This window comes from Anopheles moucheti, chromosome 3 (assembly GCF_943734755.1).
Source record: "Anopheles moucheti chromosome 3, idAnoMoucSN_F20_07, whole genome shotgun sequence".
Classification (NCBI taxonomy): domain Eukaryota; kingdom Metazoa; phylum Arthropoda; class Insecta; order Diptera; family Culicidae; genus Anopheles; species Anopheles moucheti.
This window is the reverse complement of record NC_069141.1, coordinates 37,533,579-37,557,565: the sequence shown is the minus strand read 5'-3', so window position 1 is coordinate 37,557,565 and position 23,987 is coordinate 37,533,579. Positions and strand designations below refer to the sequence as shown.

The 23,987-nt window shown below is 40.1% G+C and overlaps 1 protein-coding gene across 1 annotated transcript in view; it reads left to right on the top strand.

Moving 5' to 3' along the window:
* Positions 1-314: 314 nt before the first annotated feature.
* Positions 315-23,987, top strand: part of LOC128305899 (uncharacterized) — a 114,574-nt gene continuing 90,901 nt past the window's right edge. Inside the window, exon 1 of the mRNA XM_053043531.1 lies at positions 315-371. Coding sequence (XP_052899491.1) covers positions 363-371 — 9 coding nt within the window. The 5' untranslated portion in view covers positions 315-362. The remainder of the gene's footprint in view (positions 372-23,987) is intronic.

Below are 23,987 nucleotides of genomic sequence, written 5' to 3'. Positions count from 1 at the left end.
AATTTTCTCACTATTGGGCATCGTTAATTAGCAAACGTACCGAGCCGATTCTGGTGTGAATGTGAATGGAATGGGCGAGCCTTGTTCCGGGTGTCAATTGGGAGGGTGATGGTGCCCAGCAGGGTGCCCTTTTTCAAGTAACGTAGAAATGGATGTAGTTTGCCAGAAGAAAGAAACCCGCGCATAATCTTCGAGTGGTTGATAATTGGTTGGTGAAACGAACAGCGTAACGTACAATTGGAAACGAGCCCGAACTCCGGGCTTCATTACTGTTAATCCGATGAGGTCTCTTTTGTGTGAAGCTGTTAGTTTGTGAGCAATAGTAAGGCGTTCTTCTTTCGGTGCTGGAACAAACCACAGCAATGTCGAAGGTAAGTTTTGTTGAATTATTTTAAGTCTAAGCTTTTATTTGTTTATAAAATTTACATATCTATTCTAAAGGATGAATTCCAAACAAATAATTATAAAATATCCGGGTTCCAGTGTTAAGGGTGTAGACTTTTGGCTTTAATCCAAAGAATGTTTTTCATCGGGAGTTCTAATCCATGTATGGAACATGTCAAAAGTTCGGTATAAAAGTCACCGTACAATAATACGAAAGCATTTTTTTCTTCTGGTAAATAAGTTGAAAACGAAAGGGCTACCAAGAACGGTCACTGCTCACATGAGCGACATTCCCATTTTTAAACGATTTTCAACGATGAGAGCGATGAAACATCGGTGACGGGGCTTGATTCGGTTGAACAGTTCCTAAATGCTTTTTGATATCTCATTTTTCCGTTGGCTTCACATTGCCGACTCATTCCGGGTCCCGCCAGTACAGCTCGTGGGGCTTGGAGAACCCCAGAACACGCGCTCTTTACCCTTGCCCGCTGGGTGAAGATTTTCCTTTCACGGGGTAATGCGCGATTGTAATCATAGTGAGAGAGACATGTGCCATTCGACAATCCATGGAGCTGGCGCTGGAGCATAGTTGGGAGTTGACAAACGAGGTGTGTTTCGTTCCTCGTCTGCTACATGCTACACGTCCGTTCGATTGCCATCCAGACAGGAGCGCAAATGGAGCGCATCAAAAAGCGCTCTAATCCTAGCAACCGAACAAAAGCAACAGCGCAAAAAAATGTCACCATCATCGATTTGAGTTACATTTGCTCGTACAATCGTTGATTGACGTCGCTGCTGGGCGGAATGTGTCGAGTTCTGCTTGTAGCAGCAGTATACTTTTCCCTATAATGGATAACTTTCGATAGCAGAGTTGTATAAATTCTTTCGACAAACTTTTTGTTTTACGACTACGTGTTGAGGTTTTTGAGTTTTGCCCCTAACGTTAGTCTCACATTTTTGTTTTACGCTGCTAAGCTTCGCGTTTATTTAAACACCCTGCAGTGAATTGTTTTCGACCGGCACATTGCTTCCTTTGGCAAATCTGGTTTGCTTAGAGCCGCAATAAAGTGGATTTTCTTCTTGACTGACTGGCAACAAACCACCATCTTGGGTGTGCAGAAGTTTTATTCTGCAAGCCACTTCGACATTTCCCAGGCACAAAAAAAGACGGTCCCGCCGAAAAGTGATGAAAATTGCGATGAGATGAATATGTGTGCATCCCGCATAAGTCTCGAGAGCCGCGCATCATAATGTTGTTGTCTTCCCCGACCAGAAGAGTCAAACGAGGTGAGTAAATTTTGCGAGGTGGAAACGGAAAGGAAAATTGCTTTCGGGTGTGCCGTAAAACTTGATCCGCCCGTTAATTGAAAGCCCTAAAACGGGATTAACCGAAGCTAGGAGATGCAAAGCTAGGGCTAGAGCTGCTTCTTTTGCCACTGCCGTCGAGAGCGTTGTGATGCGAATTTGCGCAGAAGTATTTTCATGATTTGCCGGCAAGCAACAAGCAGCACCGACCAAATTGAAAGTTGGTATGGTTTTTTTATTTTCTTCTCGTGTTCGAAATGCGTTCGATAAAACTCTGTTCTGCAAATGTAACTCAAAGTTTTGAGGGAACTCCAGTACGCTTGCAGAGGAGCAAAAAATATATTTGATAAACCAAGAAAGATCAAACTTTGAGCTTTATTTTTGTTGCGATTACTTTTATAGAATTTTCCAAATAATTTCTGTTTTTCAAAATTTTCTATCTTGGTGAATTGAGGTGTTCGGAGAAATGTCTGCCCATATAATGGCTTACTAGACATATTTAAACTCCAAAACAATATAGTCCTGGTTAAAACGGTTTAACTTGTTACGAAGGAAAGGTCCCGATGGGATTTACTATCAGTCGGTGATTTGTGAAGATTGCCGTCTACTACTACGGCGTAGACGAGACAAGAGTCGACGGCTGCTACTGCCAATTTACTGGATCTCTCTCGAATCTCCAACACTGCAGCCTCTTTACAATACATCAGCCACCTTCATATTACTGCCTTTGCATCTGAAAATTGATAACAGCAGTGTCTTGTGTAAGATTATTGCCGTTCCGTACCGTCGCTTTCTTAGAAAGCCTCTCGACGAGGTGTTCGATTAGGAAAGAAAAACATATCAGCAACAGAAACAATCGCCTCGTAACGAGTGTTGTATATTGTAACATAGCAGTTTGAGCAGGTGGATGTTTCGATTGTTTTGCTGTTAAAGGAGGCATTTTTCCCCTTTCTGCGTGTTTGTGCCACCGCCTTAGAGCGTTGTTTTCAAATTTGAGTTGAGTTTTTTTCCGCCTACGACTGCGAGTAGTATTCAGTTCGGTGCAGGAAGCTAACGCAGCCAGCGCTACTACACCTCACTATCATAACTCGACAAAAATTTCGAGTTGCGTCTCCCAACCCCTCGTGCCATGTAGGTTCGTGGTGGGTGGAAAAAACAAACAAGGTGTGCTGATGTGTGCTGATAGCTTACAAAATACTTTTCCATCAATACACATTCCACCGCAAGGCACCCACGTGGTATGGGACCGGACCAGGTGTGCGTTGCGATGGTGGGTACGGGTGTTATGAGTGATAGCGAAACGGGTGGGCATTTTGCAATCGTATCGATACGCTTACAGAGATACCTCTGAGTGGGATGTTCTCCGATAGCATTGGCGGTAGCGTCTGCGGGACATAAACGAACGACGACGGTGAGTAACTGCAGCTAAGTACAACATGAAAGAAGCATGTTTTCAAAAGGAGAAATGCTGAACACAACGGACAGCTTTTATGCGGATCGCTGATGGAAGCTATGTTAATTATGCTGATCATGGTGGCGCTGATGAGTGGTACGCCGGGCTTTTTTTTGCTTCTTCTTCTCGGAAAGCCTTGTTAAGCCGTTAGGCTGTGGGAAGAAGACCCAGATAATGTGATGTGCGAGCAAAACGAGAATCAAAATGTGTAACCTTTCAGTTCGAGTCCCGTGTCTAATGGGCGACTGAGGAGGAAATGAGGTAAGCCATGAGTTTGCTGATTGAATTTCCTATTCCACCAGCTCAGCAAATTGGCCGGGTAGGTTCAACATGGGGGGCCTATCAATATATCAACGTTTGATGTACGAGTGTTGCCTCCAGCATTAGTTTGTTTAGAAGGCTTTTTTTAATGACTCAATAAAGAGAAGGTACTGAACGTTGCTTTACATGACTTAGACATGTTTTATGCAATTCAAAGTGTTGGTGTATCGATAAAAGTGTGATAAACATTCTTTGAAAAGGTAAAAACACGCAAAATTGCACGATATAAAACATACATGATGTGTTATACGTATTTTATCTCTTCTTGAATCATTTATAAACACCCTGGTTTATAAGCACTACTAGTTGCTCTCGAACTATCCGCAGAGCAGATTGTACACTTCCACATCATCGTGATGAATTGTGATGGAAAAGCGATTAATCTTCCACATGTTCCTGACAAGAGGTGGATATTACACCTCTATCACCAACACATCCAACTGTAGAATGAATAAAACGAAGTTCTATCGGTTTTTTTGGGTGAGTTTTATTTTCTACAACAAACATTTTCTTCTCCACGACCTTCTCTGCCCACTTGGTTTGATTTGAACTGTTTAAGGTTGGCAGGAAAAATGTTTTCCACAGCGTGATTGATTAGCTGACGCAAGGCGAAGAGTGATGAAGAATAGAGAATCCAATAGTCAAACCAATCCCGCACACTGTGCCGGATGGGCTAAACGTTTTACCTATCGAGATTATTTTTGTAATTCTTCGTAGAAAATCTGAACGGGACCATTTCCATGCTGTGGATACATTTTAGACGTTTTTTTTAGACATTTAATTTTTTTCCACAAAAGATGTTTGATGATTGTCCGCATGCAGGTGGTAATGGAAGAATCGATAAAAACCGTTCGCCGCTTTCTTAGGGATGTGTGAATTTTATCGATTCAAAATCAGCATACTCAATTTTTGCCAATCTGTGCATTTTTTTTTTGGTTTGCTGCTGTTGCTTTACTGGTTCGATTTTCACAGGCCGATGTGGAAAATGTAAAAAAAGACATCTCCCGAAAAAGACGACCCGAACGAGCAAGATCAAGTCGAAGGTGAAAACATAAACGAATTCAACGAACATCAGGGTGCGGAATCCGGAAGTTCGGATCGAAACAGACACATCGGGCGATGTGCAGACGGGTCGATTTTATGGGAAATTTATATGTAAACGATAAAATTCAACCATCCTCTTCTGCTCTGCGGTGCACGATGCGAGGTACGATGGTTTCGATTCACTTTCGGCTGGAACGAAGTGGTGGTGGCCGGAAGGAGCCGGAATGTATTGAGCCGGGTCGGAAGAATATGGCTTCAATTGGCTGGGATTTTAGGTTTAGGTTGGGCGGCTTATGTAGCTAGTTTATGAAGCATTGCTCGTGTCGTTGAATATTTGGGTACGGATTATTGGAAAATTATTATTGATTGTTGCCGCATATTTCTTTTTGTTTACGATATTGCCTGCAATGGTTATGTGTTGAGGATATCACGAGTTTGATAGGTTATGTAATTACAACAATAAGCATAATATTAATTTTTGCTAGTGCTATTTTTTCGTAATTTTAAATTCTACAGCCTCAAGGAACAGTGGTCCGATTACGGGAAAGATTATACCATAAACTAGATTTGTGATTTTGTGTTTTAACGATTTGAGGCTTATTATTAGCTGCTAGCTTCCTATAGAAACTGTTAGCCAAGATAGCTTTTGAATTAAAGGTTAGAAGGTTCCTTGCTTGAACCAGAGTAAAAGAAAGATATACTTTCCACTTTAAAAAAAAGTAAAATTGTATAAAAATTTTGACAACGCCTTCCTAATCCATGGGTAGTGAAGCATCGACATCAATTTTCTGTACTAAATAAAAAAATATGATGAACTTAAATATAACAGTAGTGTTGGGCGGATCGGATTCTGGGATTGGATCCTTCATTGGAACAATCCGGATTCGATCCTGAATCCAAGATCCTCTGGATTGGAATCCCAAACAATCCTTTTCGATCCGGATCTGCCTGTCGAACCGTGATCGAAATCCAAAACAAGAGTCCGGATTCGGATCCTTCAGGATCCGGCTTAGTCAATACGAGAATCTGGGATCGAAATCCAAAAAAAGAGTCCAGATCCCGGATCCGGATCTGTCATGATTGAAATCTGGCATTGTGATAGGGATTGTTTTCGAATGCGGATATTTTGTGACTTATTGCTTTTTTATTCTGTTCCATGTGAACGCATTTTCTCTAAGGTAGGGCAAATTTATACGGACAGTAGAAATAGGCTGCTCCCCAAAAAACTGAATGAAATATTATTTCTAAAGCATAATTTAAGCGAGGAAGACATAGAAATAATTGGATATTTTTATTTGGATTTGGATTATTATAGCTTTGGTTTGTATTTTTTTAAATTAATGCATTTGGTTTAAAACATATCAATAAAAAAAATCACATAATGTATTTGGTGATCTTGATTTCTTGGTGGGTGTGATTCAGCTACGATGTAATATTGGTTGGGTTTAAAATTCATAAATTGAACCCATTTTTTTAATTTAAGAAAAAAACATCGTATTAGCATATCCACTATGCATTTTCTTTGTTTACAAAGCAAAGAGTTTTTTTTGTGGTCATAAAAAATCTAGTAGGATTCGGATCGGATTCGGAGGATCGATCCCAAGGCGGATCCGGATCGGTCGGATCGAATCCCACATGGGAGCGATTTTTCCCATCACTACATAACAGTACAAATGAATCAAAAAAAAATCCGTTAGACTATAGTTTAATTAAATTTTTCTTTTTCTTCTCAATAATTAATGGTTATGCTTTTCATGCCTGCCTTCAACACAAGACAGCGGCAAACATTTCATACTCGCCTCGTACCGCAATGTTCATTTGCGTTTTTCGTGCCCTTCTAATGTGCTATTACGTTTTTTTCCCTTATGTTTTCCTTAACACAATCAGCCGCACCTGCTGACGTGTTAGACGGCCATACCAAATCCTGCTGTGCATTACTCGCTTGACGGTTCGTGTGTGTGGGGAAGTAATTTAATTTTGTCGCCCGAATAAACGGGCTTAGCGAGGTGAAAAATTTGTGCCACTTCCTGTGCTTATGGTTTACCTAAATTGTTTTCGGCCTAGTTTTAAAGTGGATATAAACCATGGGGAACCTTGGGGAAAGAGAAACAGAAAATGGGACGCATAAGCTTCACGATGCTTCACTTCTTTTGCTAGGCCAGTTGTACATATTTTCATGAGAACATTCTCATACGTTTGGCTCTAAACGCCCGGGACACTTCCGATGGCGCAGGTCAATGTTTATTGATTTAAAATCCGAACCTTTTGCAATTGAAACGAAAAGGACGTGATGGAGTTTGGTATAATAATAATCAATGATCATGAGCGGAATATATATCTTGATGTATGGATGTGCCGGGAAGCAATAACTTACTTGAATTACGATTGAATAAACCCATACAGGTGCCATGCTGAGAATGATTTATGTAACGTGCAACATCAGCTCACAAACTGTGTGGTCCTAGATAGTCTAACAGCTTTATATACAATATTCTGTTAATGTTTCCCTATTAGCACAGAGAAAAACTTCTTTTAATAATTAATAGCAATGAAATCACGTGATACGTATAAACGTATAATACACGAAGAAACTGCCCTAGAGAAGGCACATGACTTCTAGATAGATGGTAGAAGCTTTATGGCTTTATTCATCCGCTTGTGTCTGCTCTCTGTCACGTCAGATTAATGACGCAGCCATAGCGTGTGCTGTGTGCCTCGGTGGGATTAAAACACATGATTCCGTTCGATAAAACCATTACCACAAATGGATTTGCATTCACCGTTCGGTTTCCGTTCGACGCGGGAACCACTGTATAATCATTCTAATGCACTTATGATTAAGTTATTTCCCAACCTTAATGTCTTTTGTGCCGTTGTCGTGGCCGTTTGCCGTTCGATTGTTGTGTTACGGACGACGTCAACGAATCTCCAAGGCAGCACACTTTCTCCAAAACCGTTTGCTTGTCCATGCTGTGCAGTGTTGGGCCAGCGCGGTGGAAACTAACGAGATTTACATTGGGAATGAGTAGAAACGGTGAACAAAATTAAGAAAAGACGGTTTTCAAAATCAATAGCTCTCTTGATTGCTGTGTTGAAGAAAGGGGAATAGACCAGGTTAATCCTCAACCAGGAAGGCTTTCGGATTTTTGTCGTTGCCGTTTTTCGTCAATATTAATGTTGAAGTACATCAAATATTTTTCCATCGTTTAGATGAAATAATAGTGGATATGTAGACTGTTAAAATAAATATCTCTAATGGAAAGATGGCCATCTTGCATCTAGTTGAACTAATTTTAGCTACTTTCTTCATGATAGACAGGTAGAATTACTTAGTTAATTTAATTATTCTTTGTGTTTAGCAATATTTATAGGCTAAATTGCATGTGTTCCCACAAGACATTTGTAATGTTCCTTCTTGTATTTACAACCCCTGGAAGTATTGGTCTGACAACTCTGGCATTTTCTAATCTTATTTACTGATAGTTGAAAAGTCAATCCCTGGATGGGATTTGGTAAAGATGGCTGTGATCAAACAACGTTTCGTTGAGTAAAGTATCGATTTTGAAATCCAGTTGTAAACTCATTCATATGTCCAATTTCACTGGCGATGTGTTTACCTAACATCACATGAAGGTCAATCCATTCAAAAGGAGTATACGATTGCAAATCAATAACATTTTGGTTGAAGCAAACATGACCGTATTCTTTGGAATATCGTTTAATGGAAAACACGTTCGGGATCTCACAAACTCTGAAGACCAATCAAAGGAATAATGACGAAAAGAAAAATGAAATGTTTTCTTTTCTGGTGTATTTCTTTTATATAAGTATAGGAAGTCTACCAAGAGAAGTAAAATATGGTAAAAGCTAAATTGAAACAAGGATTCTTATCCCATGCGCGCTGTTTGAGGGAAATCGGTTGATGTGTTCAATATATCAAACTAAACCAATCGCTTTACGCTAAGATATATGGCGGTAGAAGGATTGGAAGAAATTTTATTTCCCCTTTCTGGAAAGAATGTAGTTGAAAAGGTAGGCTGCTATAAATCTGTTTTCCGAATAACATTGATCGATGTTTCATAACACAGCGCCATTGGCGGTTTGGTGAACTCAAAAAAATGGATCCTTGCTGCACGTGCACAACCTTTTGCAATGCAACTGCCCCTGAACTTCCCAGTCGATGAGGCTGGTGGCAGTTTCGAACTGCAGTCAAGGTTTTTTTTTGTTGTACCGATAACCGATTCACTATCAGGGCAAGGTATTTTACCAGGCATTGGTGATAATAATACCACGTTGTGCACATCATTAAATCAAGCTTCACGTTGTGCAGTTCGCCAGCATTTCGCATTGGAATAAACCAGACTCGTCAATGTTTGAGGCACGGTAACATTTCAACGTCACGAGTTGCGAGTCGGGGAAAGCTTTATTTATTCATGCTTTATTTGGGCCCTTCCGTAGCGTCGGCATTTACAGCCGCTTCGAACTACGGCTGGGTGTAATATAGAGCGGGAAGTTAGCGGTGGTGCGGACGTAAAATTGCATTCCCTCAATCAATTGCCCCAGCAACGAAGCGGGTTAGACAAACGAACCCGTGAAATGTCCTAGATATTGTGCTGCACATCGAACAATAGCTCACGTCCCACCGCCTAGAGCCTAGAGAGACTGAGGCAAAAAGACTGAAAACGGGAACCCCCGAAGGCTCTCTGGGGGAAAACATTTGGGGAAAAGCATTACGCGGAGGGAAGTAGACGCGACAAACGCGGGGGAAGAAAATCGATATTCCATTTGCTGTTCCGGCCAACACGAGGGCAAACCTGTGTGCGCCAACGACCGAGGGCAACCTACTTTTTGTTCCTGGAGAATGCCCGAGTGCCCGGAGCGCAATGCTGTCGCTTTCGTGAACGGTCCACCATATCGTGGGCAATCTTACTCACACACACATACATGTGGGTGGGTGTCGAAGTGACTTAACTGTCAATATGATTAAAAATTCATTTTTATCCATCAGCCGGGAAATATCACGCGGGATGATACGGGTTTGCGTGGCTTAACGAAGCCGGTAAAGGATTCGGTACCGTCCAACACACACACACGGTGACGGTAAGAAAAATCAGTAGTCTTTTACTGCTACGATGATGGGAAAACTATTGCCGGAAAATCACATATCGATTCGGCTAAACACTGCCGTAAAATAGGGTGTTGAAATGAAACTGGCCGTCGAGTTAATGTGATTCATGGTTAGTGAATGTGTAGGATATGGTGGATTTGGGATTTGGAATTGCCATCTGCTAGCCATGAACTTCTTATATATTTATAATTAATATCGTTTAATAAAGGAGGTGTTTTTTATTTACGTTTTAGACATTTAGAAAAGAAGGAGTTATTAAGGAGGAACGAGTACTAAACCTTTGTGACATTTTTCCAAAGATTTTGTTGAGCTTTTAGCTCGGTTGAGCTCGGTAAATCTGAAGTAGGTTTCACGAATATCAGATTCAGTCTGATTTTGAAAGTAAACCAGGTAATCTTTGTACCAGCGATAGCCATTCGTTTGGCCTCCACGTTATTGATGCCAGACGGAATGTGTCGCTCAATAGTCGGGCAGAAGAGTCATCGACCTAGAGGCAAACCTTTCTTGCACAGAATATTCATATCGAGGCAGTAGACGATGGGAACTGTTAGGAACAGAAGGACCCTTCACACCCTTGGTGAATCAACGAAAAAAAAAGTTGAAACAAGAAAGAACCCCCCATTTGTAGCACGCAACGTTCTCATCTGGAATTTCCCATGTAGACCTCAATTTTTGTACCTTTGTAGGTTAATAGCTGCAGCAGTAGCTGAGCCCGGGTATTTAAGGTAAACGGTTGGAGCAAAAAATTATCAAGTACCGAATGGAAAATCTGGTTCCTTTTTTTCACCTCTCCCTGGACACATGGACCAAAGAACCAAACCCTTTAGCACGCCATGAACCCGTTTTGAACTCATTGACCTATGGTGTGATGCAATGATAATGTCTCCTCATTACTACCAATGAACCTTCAAGGGCTCTTGAGGGCTTCCACATGAAAGCAATGATGGCAGTGTCGGGTCTCGTGGGCGTGGGCTCTGGGGACTCTCCGCAGGATAACATCAAATGTTTCATCCGCTGTTAATTAAATGTCGTAGGTGGTTAGCCCATGGATTCTAGCGCCTTGGTCAGATACATGTATTTTTTTTTGCAGCTTAGCAGTTTCCAGCCGCTATGACGTCAAAGAGCGTACACATTGGTGCTGCGTGTTTCGTTCGATTAGTTGCTATTCAGTTTCAGTTCCACGTTGAAGGCCAAACAAAGTTTTCCAATAAATCATGATCACTATTTTTTTTTTCTCCCTTTCAACAAGACAATGTGTGTGTGGCACGTATGTGTGTTTTGTTTTCATATCTTAATCTTGAGCTGCAGCACGGAAGCATAAGCTCGTGCACAAGGTGTTGTGGAAAATCGATAAAAACGCTGTTGGTGAAACTTTGCACATCCATTGAAGAGTTATTCTTTGTGTATGTGTGTGTGTGTGAGTTAGTTCCTTTTCCGGTAGGAGAAGATGCACATTGTGTATTACGTGTTAAGAATACGTTTGGTGTCTGTAAAACATTGTTCAGAATATTGAGGGAGATATTGAACATTCGAAGCTACACTTTGGACTGGAAAATGACATCGAGTATAAGTAGTCGTTTTAATGGATGTTGAGATAGGTGAAGGATTGTTGATGAACTATTTTAGTACATCAACTCCCAAAAATATTAGTTATTGATTATTTATTTTAAATTTCCTGCACTTCATTGTTCATTAATCGTTATCCCACAATGGCTCTAAAAATTGTTGAATATCTTGTTACCATCTGTAACTTGTTGTATAATTGAAATATTTTTAAAATTTCACCCCAAATTGCTGTTAATAAATTCGTTTTACACAACTTGGCACAAAGTCATAATAAACGGTTTTGGGTGTTTCCCTCGGGAAGTTGCATTAGTGTCATAAACAGTGCCCAAAACACAGACAATTGATACAGAAAGGCGATTTGAAGCTGCCTCCCGGAAAACTCTCATTTGCGTCACGCTGCGTCTGTGCGCTGTGGAGCAAGTGAAGCAACGAAAACGCAAAGAAACGTCTTCTCCAGCCCATCGCCAACAGATGTTGACATCACCGATCTGTTGCAAGCCGTAGCCGAGAAGTGTAGCGCATAAACGGTGGTGCTTGTCGTGCGCTTTCCGCACCATGCTACTCCGCACAACAATGCCATCCACAAATGCTTAAGTTCTGCACGCTCTAATACCAGCCCCCGCGCGTTTGTTGAATGTTTGAATATGCGGGAGTTTCGCTATGTGACTCTAAATCATTTTGCTTGTTGATCTTATCACCGTGGCAGCGCTTCTTTTTAAACCGGCAAAACCGGCAGCGTGTGTTTCGTTCCGTTCCGTTCACGGTTCAGCGGCGGCAGAAGCTGCACGGTATGCATCGCTGGCTGCGTGACATTGTCGTTCGCAGGAAGCCGGATTTCTCTGCACCAGCGGCGGGCGGATTTGCAGCTTAGTATTGAAATGTGCATAAGAACTTAACCGGCATTGAAGCGATCGCTTCGCGGCTTCTGTGCGATGCGCTGAAAAGATAAACATTGCTGAAGGCCCTTGGATGCAGCTTGCGGGGTGCGAGTTCTTTAGCGGACGATGTAGTAGATGGCGACACCAATTTGTATCGAAGTAGAACCGACCGGATATGCTCCATATCCGCGGAATCGGGAAGTTTTCCTCGCTGATTTCGTTGGCTTGTAAAAGGCGGTGTGTGCGCAAGAATTCAACCCTCATCCAGCCGCGTCCAATCTTCGATAAAGTGGTTTTGCAAATATGATCCTGCTTTTGGTGCAAAAATTCCGCGAAAAGCCACTACTTGTTACGAAACATTGTGCAAGCACCAACGGGGATGTGTTGTGCGACAATTTGTGCATCGTCCCATTTTTGATTCGATTTCATATTTCGGTGCATTGCGCGGATATAAACAGCAGCGAAGTGGATGCAATATTGTTTGGTTCCGATGAAGGAAGAAAGCATTGTTAGCTTCGCAATACATTGTATAAGTTGACTTTTCTATGCTTTTCCATTGGGATGGAAATGTATTCTTTCGGCTCACAGGCACACAGGATGTGCAATATGCATACCACTCCGCAATTGAAGGATTTTGGATTTTTCGGCGACAATAAGCAATCAAGGAGCTTTAGGAATCAATTTAAAGTTTGCTGTTGGTGACATGATTTATTGTTGAAAAAAGTTGAAATATTTATCATCCTCTATCTTGCACATATCAAAACTAATGTTGAGTGAATCTGATTCAGATCCATCGTTCCATATCTTATACCCGATCCATTGTTGATGAATGCACTCTGAACTTCTCTTATGAAGATCCTTCAATATTTGAAGTTTGAAGAATCTCAAACGTTTCACGATTATTTTTAGATTTACAGAAGAATGATGAATCTTCATGATGTCAGTTAGATTTACGATTTTATACCAAAGTTGGCAAAGAGTTTACTCACACATTCGCATTCCGGTAAAGATACATATGAATGTCTCTTTACAACAGTTTCATTAAGCAGTACACACCTGGTATTGTATTTAAGAAAAGGTGAAAACCATTAGACGACAAACGACCGTAATTGCGTGCTTTTCCCACAGAGAACATTAACGCGAGTCTTGAACAGAAAAAAACGGGGAGCAATTAATGTAGTATGTGCACACACAAATTAAGCACCCTCTGTGTGCGTGTGTCGCTTTTCTTAGCTCTGTTGCAACGGGTTAATGCACTTGGAGTTGATCTCCGACTGCGCAACATAATCGTCGTGTTTTTAGTGTAACTGTGCGCGTTCTATAACATAAAGTTCTTTCCGTTGCTCCCAGCAAAACACCGGCGTAAATGGTGCAAAAAAAAGCAAAATGTCCATTTGTCAAATGACGTTCTAGAGTTATAGTAAAGCCGGGTGCATTAAAACGTACACCGAATAGATGCTCGCGCTCGGGGGTTAGGTAATTAGGTGGAGTTTTAATTGAATGCAATTAGAGTTTCTACTGGTTTCTTTTTTTTTTTTAAATAGGATATACTTTTTTCATTTGCATCCCTGCTTCGTGCAATATTTAATTACACTTTTGTCCTTCAGTCGGTGTGGAGCATCTTCAGCATTAATTTTGCAACGATGAAACAGTGTAGTTGACATTAAAAATGTGAACCGTCTGCGTTACGCTGCAGTGGTAGTTTGTGTTGCGTGGGTTTGAATTTCAGATCCCCCCGTTGGAAGGGATGAGAATATTCATAATTTGCGCGTGAGAAAGTCCCTTACCGTTGACACTAAAAATCCCTCCCAATGCAACTCATTATCGGTCGGCTGGGACTGTAGTGAGTGTGTAAATTGTGGAACTTGCTTTAGCTTATCATAAGGGCAATTAAGATTGAGATAAAAAGGATCGAAGGAGGAGTTGGCAGTTAAGACTACATCGCTTCTACTACAAACCTATGGCCGCAGTTTGGTATGAGGTTTGGATTAAAATAGATTTGTGGGAGATAAAGTTTCGTGAAGATATTTCAAGGTTTGAAAGATAGGGGTAGTAATTCTGGCTGTGAAAAATATTCACTGCTTACTTTGTTCGATGACCTTAGCACACTAAATTTCGAATGCTGACCCTTCGGAAAATGATTTCCATCATCATCAGTTTCGGCAACCCATACAAATGATTAAAGTACGAAAAATGTGTTCTTATTTAGAAAACAAATACGTTACTAACACTAATACCGCTTTCAAAGCGATTGGGTCTCTCGGTAGGAATATGAATCCCTTTTTGATGTTTTGTGTTTAAATTGTTAAAATAAACATTAAACAATGCCCCGGAACTTTCCGGTATAAATGGTAGATTTCCACGTTGATGCTAACAAGAGTGATATTCGTATATTTCCCCGTAGGGTTTTCTGGTATGTGAGGGACCACGATGTTGAGTAAACGAGCGGTTGAATGTTGATCCACACTGGTGGTGTTCCCTCTGTTGACCCAGTTATCGTGAGCTGAAAATGTGTCCGAGACTCTCGTTTTATGATGGACGCATGGAGGTGGATGGAAAACATGTGATCGCACTGGGGCAGTCCCGTACAGGCATTACAATGTGTGAGACGTTGTGGGGTGTTTATGTACTCATCACATATGAGCGGCCAAAGCGACCGACGACTGTGTTGCGTAATGCCTATGGTTTTCTTAGGCACACCGAAGGCTAGTGTGACATTCATCTGTCAAACTGTAGGCCAACATAACGATTTGAACAATGACGTGGCTGTTTAGAGATTTTAATTTAAAGCCATACATTTTGTTTGTGATGCAGCTGCTTGGATAAAGCTACACTTACCTATGATTGTCATCCGTTGTTCTACAGTCGCATTAGAACTGGTTTAATTAATACTTGTTTGTATATGTTTATACAATATAATATGTATAAATATATAACTATATGTTGTAACTGTTGCGAAGTTATACTTAAATCGAAAGCGGCGAATTGGACAAATATTTGTACAAATATTTTATAAATCATCAAAAACCTAAATTGTTAGGGAATATACCCATTTGTATCAGTTCCTTCAACGTATTTTGCGCAATTGATTTAAATTCATTTCTTTCATTTAATTCATTTCTTTAATTTAATTCATTTCTTTATTTTTAACTGGCACTTATCAAAATTTAACATAAACTTATTAGATTTATCAAGTTTCAAACAAAAGTTCCTTAATTCTAAATAACTTTTAAGATAAGTGTCTTATATTATATTATGTTTTCTTCTATATTTTCCATTGTTTTTAGTAATACTTGTTTTCAAATGACCATTTAATTATTTAATTCAGCTATTGTTTCATATCTATAACTTCTAACGTGTCTAAAGGTTGATTACGTTTTAGCAAACGTGTAATACATGCGTGTAACTTTAGATTGAACTAAATTTGTGCAACGTTTAATATGTGTTCAAGCTGCTATTTAAAATTCCTTAATGTTTTTTGAATGTTCATGACGTGAGTTAAGTGTTTCCGAATGGTCGTTAATTTGAATCTTTGAAACCTCACCCATTCCTTACCGAATTGTTTAGTTTTGCTTTCTGTCGCAATCGTTTGATTTAGTAAATTTTTGGGTAACATTGATACGTCACATAGAATTCATGGCACAGTCACAAATTGTTCGTTTTTAAATTTGCCACTCGATCTGCAATAACTTTTTTATGCTAAATTTAGCCACGCATGAACTCTCGTAGGATATAAGTGAATATACGCTGCTAAAAATATGCCTTGCTTTCGGGACAATTTAATGACCACTGGGTACAGCATCATCCTTCCGACCTGTCCGAATCTTGCATGCCGGATCTTGTCCCTTCAGATCATCAGGGTGCACGCTTGCCGATGGTCACGCAAACAAAACAACGTTCAAATCTATTTGCGTTAAGAAAAAACAACAGCAACAAAATCCCACTATTTGAAGGCGGTAGAAAGGAGGAGTTGTTGATGTTGCTCGATATTAAAAGTGTGTTGTGTGACCGTTTGTCTGAGCTCTTGTTTTGGGTGTTTTTTTGTGGTAAAATACCCTAGCGGTCAGGAGCGGAAAATCGCGGGCGGCTTAAAAATAGCCGAACAATCCCAAGGTGCATCGAAATCGAAGGTGGTGTAACCTGTGAAGTGCAGCTCAACTGCAACATGCTGGATGCATCGAGAGAAACACGCATGCACGGTAAACCGCAACGCGTAAACCGGCGAGAGAAGAAAATGAGTCAGAGAGACAGGTTTGGCTTCGGAGTGGTTGTGCCGTGTGTTGCCAGGGTCGGGGTGGGTCAAAAAAGCATTGTTAGTTGCTGGCGATGGTTTAGTTCGGTTGTTAGTGGCTTTGAAGGTGCCACGCGCGTGTTGTTGCTCTCGCGTTTGCGCTGTTTTCGACGGGGTATAATCGCAAGACAGCACGCGTAAACCGTTGTAAATAGTGAATTTTTGTGTGTGTTTTGATAGTGAGAAGTAGGGGGAAAAAATATTGGAACGTCAAAATATTGTTCCAAGTGATTAAACCAACCTGCAAAATGTTGAAAACGAAAGTGACCTCATTTATTCCTGTGCTTATACGGTGGTGGTGGTATAGGAGAGACCCACCAGCCACTGGAGCATAAATTGCTGTGTTATCGTTTCGCCGCAAATTGGGAACAACTTGACACGAACGGGCCAATATAATTTACGTGCACCTGCGTAGCAAGTTTCACGGTGTGTGGTCTTAATTGCTTAACAAAAAAAAAAAAATATTTAAATCATAAAGGGTGGCAATAATCGTGCGTTTATTATTTGCATATTTGGGTCGAGAATACGCTTTCAGTATTAAGATAAACTTTAACAAATACAGGAGATGTTTTGTGTTATAAAAATGTCCCAAAAAAATGTTGCCAGCTTGAAACAAAATGCTTGTGTAGAGGAGAGAAAAAGGCTGTAACGCATCGAGTATTGAGTGACCGATTGACCTGCAAAGTGTTCGAGATCGGCGAGTGGAAGAAGGTGAAGGTGTTGTACTTCAAATTTGATGAATGGTATTTATCGCGCAGCATAGTCGCGTGTGAATGAGGGAAACACACCAAGCACGAAGGCACGAAGAAGGTGAAGACAGTTCGGTTTTAACTAGAGACGGTGGTCCCGTTGCGGTTAAGCGCATATCGAAGAATCGAGTCGTTCCCGCACCATCATCATCACCAGCGTCGTCGTCGCGCTGGTCGAGCTGGTTAGCGGGTAAGGTTAGTATGTTGATTGGTTTTTAACGACGTCTTGGGTGACCGAGTGAAAGAAATCATACCAACGAAAACAAAAAAAAAATCGGAAAACCGACTCAGGTTGCTCTAAAATACACGCTCGCGGTGTGTGCGTCTATTAGGGTGCCCGTTCGGTGCACCGACTTTTCGGTGTTCGATATCCGAACGTGCTGTGTAACGGTTGAGTAGAAATTTAAGCCTGTACACCGTACATTAGAGCAACGTGAACTTCAGTGTTAAAAGCACACCTGCTTTAAAGCGGGGGAAAAACAAGGCAAAGAACCTAAACCAATTTCCAACCATACGTTTCTACACGTGCAGTCGATGCTGAGCGGCCGACCATTTCGTGCATAGTGGGGGGGATAGGTAACCATGACGTGCTTACATAATTACATCGGTATCCGTCTTAATCTACCGGGCGTGACTATGGTTCAGGTGCGTCCTGGTGTAAGTTTATTCCCATGAGGCAATAATAATATCTAAAGAAAATCGATACAGACATTCATTGCCATTGGGGAGAGAGACAGGCGTTTGTTTTTTACTTCGGAAAACTCAATTATAATGTGTTCTTAGTACTTTGAGGCGAGAGCTTTAAGGTGCTTCTGTTTAGATCTTGTTATTTTGTAGACCTAACCATTGTTAAAAACAGTATGTTAAATTGGTAGATGTAGTCATTTCTTAGTATTTTTCATATTAAGCTTGAATTTGTCGAGGCAGATTCAGAATCTTTTGATTCCAGCATCTGAATCTAGATCCAAATGTATTTGATTCTGTAAATAGCTCTATAAATGTGTAAGTTGAGTCGGCTTGGGCCTAGGCCTATCTAACCAATTTTACATATCAAAAGCATAAAAGTAGAAAAATAATTTACATCTTCTTCTACATTTTCTACTTCAACTTAAGAAGAATAAATATATGGGTAAGAGATTAAAAGATCTAAAAGAGATTATAGTTCTCGTACAAAATTTTTATAATTGTCTTAATTCGTTTCTAGAAGCGTATGAAATTTCACACGTAAAAATCACTTACGTACTTACTTATCACACTAAATTTTCCAGCACGTTTTCATTAATACCAGTTGATGATTTAACCGTAGAGTCAACTAAATTTACACACGTAAGTTGGCAACCGGCATACCCGGGTATTCGTATACGATTTACGGTTTTCGTAGGTAAACAATGCTTTCTATACATTTATATTCTTGCAAATCTTTGAAAATCGGAATTTTAAATGAATATAGAACTATAATGCAATGATATATACATTTTTTATATCACACATATTATAATATAAAAAAGAAACAAGTAATAGGAAATGCGTTGTATTACAATCCATTGTTTACATTTTCGCTAATTCAGCATTGTCTTTATACGTTTAATTTTATGTAATGTATTTATTTACAATTTATTCATTTATTCTAGGTTATTTGTTGCTTGTGCGTATCTAAAATCTATTTCATTAATTAATTATGTTGTTCTACGTTATGATTAAACTAACGATCCATTTCAAATTTTAAATCGATTGAATTTGACTCGAAAATAAGTGCAATATGAAAAGAAGAAGAAGAGAAACGTCATTTTCCATACAAAATGTATGTACAAAATGAAATGTACTTGAAGGTTAAGAGGGCGTTTAATGCTATTACCAACACGTAGGGTAATTTTGGTCGATTATGTCGTGAAATGTAGTGTGCAAAGCACAGGTAAAATCAAGTTGAATGAGTGAGCATCAAACGTGTAAAAAATAGTATTTAAAATAATTCAATTTTATTATAATTCGTTATAACATAAGTAAGTTGTAAGACAACTAAAAGAATTAATTTTTCATAAGAATCAATGAAAACAACGATACAGCATACGTTTGTATTGGAAAAATTGAATTTATATTCTTTAGATATCCCAACTTCTGAAGATGGAATAATATAAATAAATTCAACGCATTCACATTCTTAGATTGACTGCAAAGTTTCATGCTATTTGGATTTACTAAGAGACGTATCACTGGGATATAATGACTGAATTTATCGGTCATTTTGAATATGACCTTGTTAAATGTTGATTTAAAAAAAATGGGATAAATGGCCCGGTGATTCTGATGATATCGACGCTGATCTTCACATGGTACAATTGCTTCCAAATTTCTTTCAAACGTATCTTCCTTAACAAGGACACTAACAAGCTACTGTAAATTTTACTCTAGTTAACCTTTATATTATGATTCTTATCTTTTATTAAAAATGGGCCAATCTGGTATAACAATCCATCATCTTACAAACTTCCTATAACCCTCAACAGCAGTTACTGCACACAGCCAATCGTATCGTATTTGTCGCTTTGTTGACTTTTCAGTACTCCAATTTCGGCGATAAAGTGAAGTGCACGTATATCGATATCACACAATTTAACGACAAGAGCCCCCGGTGGTGATCGTTAACACGAACATTATAAAATTGCCAAACGCGCCATGGAAGCCCCTGACGAAGAGAGAGAAAAAAAAACCCCGGTGAGGAATAAAAGGAGTGTCAATCAAAAATTTCCAGGCCCCATAAAACGGGCAACATGTAAAATACATGCGAACAAAAACTAACGCAATTTTACCGGCCCGGGCCGGGTTCGGGAGTTAAAAGAGACTAAATTGTATCTCTTACACCGCACGGATTGTGCCGCGGGAACATTGTTGCACCTTTACGGTTATGATACTTATTACACTGGGTTACCTGTCGCGTCCTTTTGCTTTATTTCTTTGGGTCGTAAAATGTCGGCACTGTGATTTGGTGGGCAAAGAAACGAACCGAGCGATTTCTCGACGGGTTGGTTGTGCCAATAGTGGGGTGCCTCCAGGGGTAGGTAGATTCAAACGTAGCATCAACGCAACTGCAACGAAAGGTGACGACCGTCGGAGAATGGCACAGTACTTCCGCAAAGGCGACACGAAACGATAGCGCATTTTGGAATTGCACTTAATTGTTTTAACTTTCTTTTCGCTTCACTATGCCCATCCGTAGCTCGGCGACCCCTGACATAGGGGGGTGGTAGCGCTTGAGTAGCGATAATTGGTGGAACGAAGAGGGATTGGGACGTGCATTTTGAAAACAAAAAAAAAAAAAAAGAGGAAACCGAAGACATGCTGCACTGGAGCATTATTCGATTTGGCTTAATTTTTAATGTCTTTTTGCTGAGCGCTTCCAAAGCTTCAACAAGAGATGCATGTACGAATGGCCGTTGTGGCTTTACCGGTTTGTCGTTTTGCAAAAATGTTGAGAAAGTAGTGGCGGGCATAGAAAGCGTGTGGGAGTGTGTGGGAGCACACTTCAGCTAGCGCAACGGTTGACATTTTCCTCGGAAAGAAAAAAAAAAGAATTGACAATTTTCCACCGTTTTCCACCCATTGCACCTTAATTTGTACACGGCCATGCTCGTTGCGGCACGTATTACTGCCGTAGGGTCGTAGCATCCCGGATTAAGACTCACGTTTTCTGCCTTTTTGTGCGAAGGCGTTGAAAGGTGACACGGTTTTTCCCTGCTTCAAGACGTTCGTTGTGGCCCGTTTTGGGAGAGAAAGCCACACCACCATCACGCTCGATATTGGTGGCAAACCTTCCCACCGCGGGGCGCGTGTAGGTGTGACATTGCCCGGAGGTGCACGAAATTAAACTTGGCGTAACATTGAACTGTAGGTTTAATTTGATTGGGAAAATCTGTATTGTTGTTAGGCGGAGAAACGGAGGGAAATAAATCATTCAATAAACGGAAGCAGTTGGCTTCTAACGTTATATATTGTTAAGTTGCTAATAATATAAGGGCAACAAATAGTGTAGTCATTAGCTCAACTATAAACTTTCCTTTTTTAAAAGTAATTTTATACCAAAAACATGCACGAATCATGAGGGAGATGATATTTCACAAGTATTTCTCTGAGTGGTAACATTTTCAAGGTCACAACGGATCAATCTAATGAAATTCTCATAATGTTTTGAATAAAAAAATACGTAAAAAATTACTACACTGTTTGTTTAGTGTATAATACAAGTAGATATTATGCAGATCATATCTAAGGGAAATGAGACATAGCATTGCGAAATGTTGTTATGGAATTCAGCACGACATAATGATGGCGGCATTTGACATTGTTGCATTTTAAGTATTCTTGAAGCGTCTTTTCAGAAACACCCGCTCTGATGTTGTTTTGGAGAAGAATTTGAATAAAAAGAATCTTTCATTTCCGGTGTTGCATAAAGGCATTGAAATTAATTACCTTTTGCAACATTTTTTTTTGGGTATCCTGACAACATGTGCACTCAACGCTCAGCGTTCTTAATAGGCAGCATTTACACATTCTTAATGGAAATTTGCTGTCCGGAAGGGTACCCGTTGGTCTGATGTACCTTCATGCCTCTATGGGAAGGATTAGTAGGCGTTGCTCTGTCTTGTTACTCACATAGTCCTACTACCCAAGCAAACTTGTGCTGTATCTGCAGGCGATTTTGAACGAAATTAAATGTGACGTAAATAATAATTCTTTGCTGTTTTGTAGTCGGGCGTTTGAGGAAGATGCGGGAGTGTTTCTTTTATTCATTGTGCGCAGACAAACCTGCATGGAAGATGCAAATTCGCTGTGCATATGAACTCTTTTTCAAAACGGCCAGTTTGCGCCACAATCTACAATTCGTTGAAGCTGTACGAGCTGTACGAAGCTGTTTTTGTTGTGCTGTATTTGCCCCAAAGTTCATGTTGTTGTGCTCAGAATTTGCAGAGCGTTGGCAGGAGTTATAAAATTTCGGTTCGCATGCATTTGGCAAGGATAAAAATAACAGGGACCGCCTCATGGTTTGAGCCGAATTGCACACACCGCAGGGTTTATGGTTGAAGATTAAAAAGCACAAGTCTTTTCAGAGAAGGATGTACCTTTTGTAACACAATCCTTTCATACCTTTGATATCCGGTTTTATCAAGCCGATTAGTTAGTTAGAATTACTGTGAGCATTTTGGTGTATAGTGTGTGTTTTTTTCACAAGTTTATTTTTGAGCTCTTGACATGTTTCAGAGTGTGTAAATTATTGCGACACTAATATTAATAATCTTTTTTCCTTTAATCCCTGTTTGCGATGATTTATCACGGGTTTTATCATAGCACTATCATCTTTCGTCTTACCACACTTATTGTCTGGTGGTAATAAAAAAATCTATTGATCGTTTTTGGCGCCAGCAATCCGTTTTTGTGCTTGTGGCTGTCGGCATTGAAAGTTTTGTGTGGTGCTGTGAAGAGATGAGAAAAGCACAATCCAGACACAACAAATTTTTCGCTGTGTCGGGTATTTACGGGCGGTATACCATACTTCAAAAGATATGGACGATTAGACGACGAGATGGAACGGCACTTCGTCAACATGTACATTGTTGTGGTTAGTTTCCTTTCCGAGGGTGGAACTTTTAGTGCTGGTTATGTGTGATACTGGATGGTACACGTACAACTACTACGTAGATCAGTGAGTGGTAGAAGAGATTAACACTTTTGTACTAGAATTCATGGATTTGAGTCTGTATAATGAAAAGAAGAATGAATTAAGAGCTAAATTTCTTTTGGACTTCTTTTTTATTTGTTATTTTTTATTAATTCCAACCGAGCCCGGGATAAGGAAATTTGCCAGGTGGCCTTGGTGGCAGGTGGCCAAGGAAATGCCTTGTAATATTTATAACAATATACTGAACACAACGTTGTTGATAAAAAGGAAAAATCGTCATATTGAATGACGAATAAATAAATAAACGAAATTTTTTATTTATTCACTCGAAGATTGAATATGCAACTGCATTTAATCAACATAGTGGAATTTAATTTCCGTTTTATCGTCTAACCAAATATTGCATGGAAAAATTCCTCCTGTTTTGAGTGCAACTTGTTTCCTGCATCACCCATGGCCATCGCTACCCTATTCGTTGCGTAACCAATAAATTGTGTTTGTGTCATTCTTTGAAGCACCCTCAACAATGATTCCACTGCTAGCCACCATCCACCATCCTCTCCAGTATGTGCATCCAGCGGGATTTAGAATCCAGCAAGCCGTTTAGTATGCGTGGGGGTGTTGATGGGTGAAAAAATCGTTTGGGATTCGGAAAAAAGGACTCCCGAGATCTAACGGTACGATACGGCACGTTCTTGTGCCATGGTATTTGGACAGCTTGGGTAAACTTCGGCTGAAATATGGTTCCGGATGGGAAAAGTTCGTGTGTGACGTGGTTCTATGTGTGTGGGCGGTGACGCTAGTCTAGCTCGTTTTATTCCAACCGGTGGTTGGCAACACTGTAATGATTTTATGGAGGGTGCTTGAAACCCAATATTGCGGGCAATGGAAACCAAATGGGATAACTGTAATTGAAAATATTATCACTAATTTGCGGGAAAATCTGATAAAATCGGATCTGATTATCGGTGGAGAATATATAAATTAGAATTGAGGACTTTTTTATATTCTTTTTGCTGAGGCCTGAAGGTGGCCCTAGGTTTAAATTTTAAAACTGAAGATATTCAACAGTTAGGCCAAGTCTTTATAGATATAAAATGATTCTTGGTGTCTCATGATTTTTCTCTCTGTGTAAGTGTGGAAATACCATTTTCCCTGTCAACCAGCGCAACTGTCACATGCTTGATGGTCAGTAAT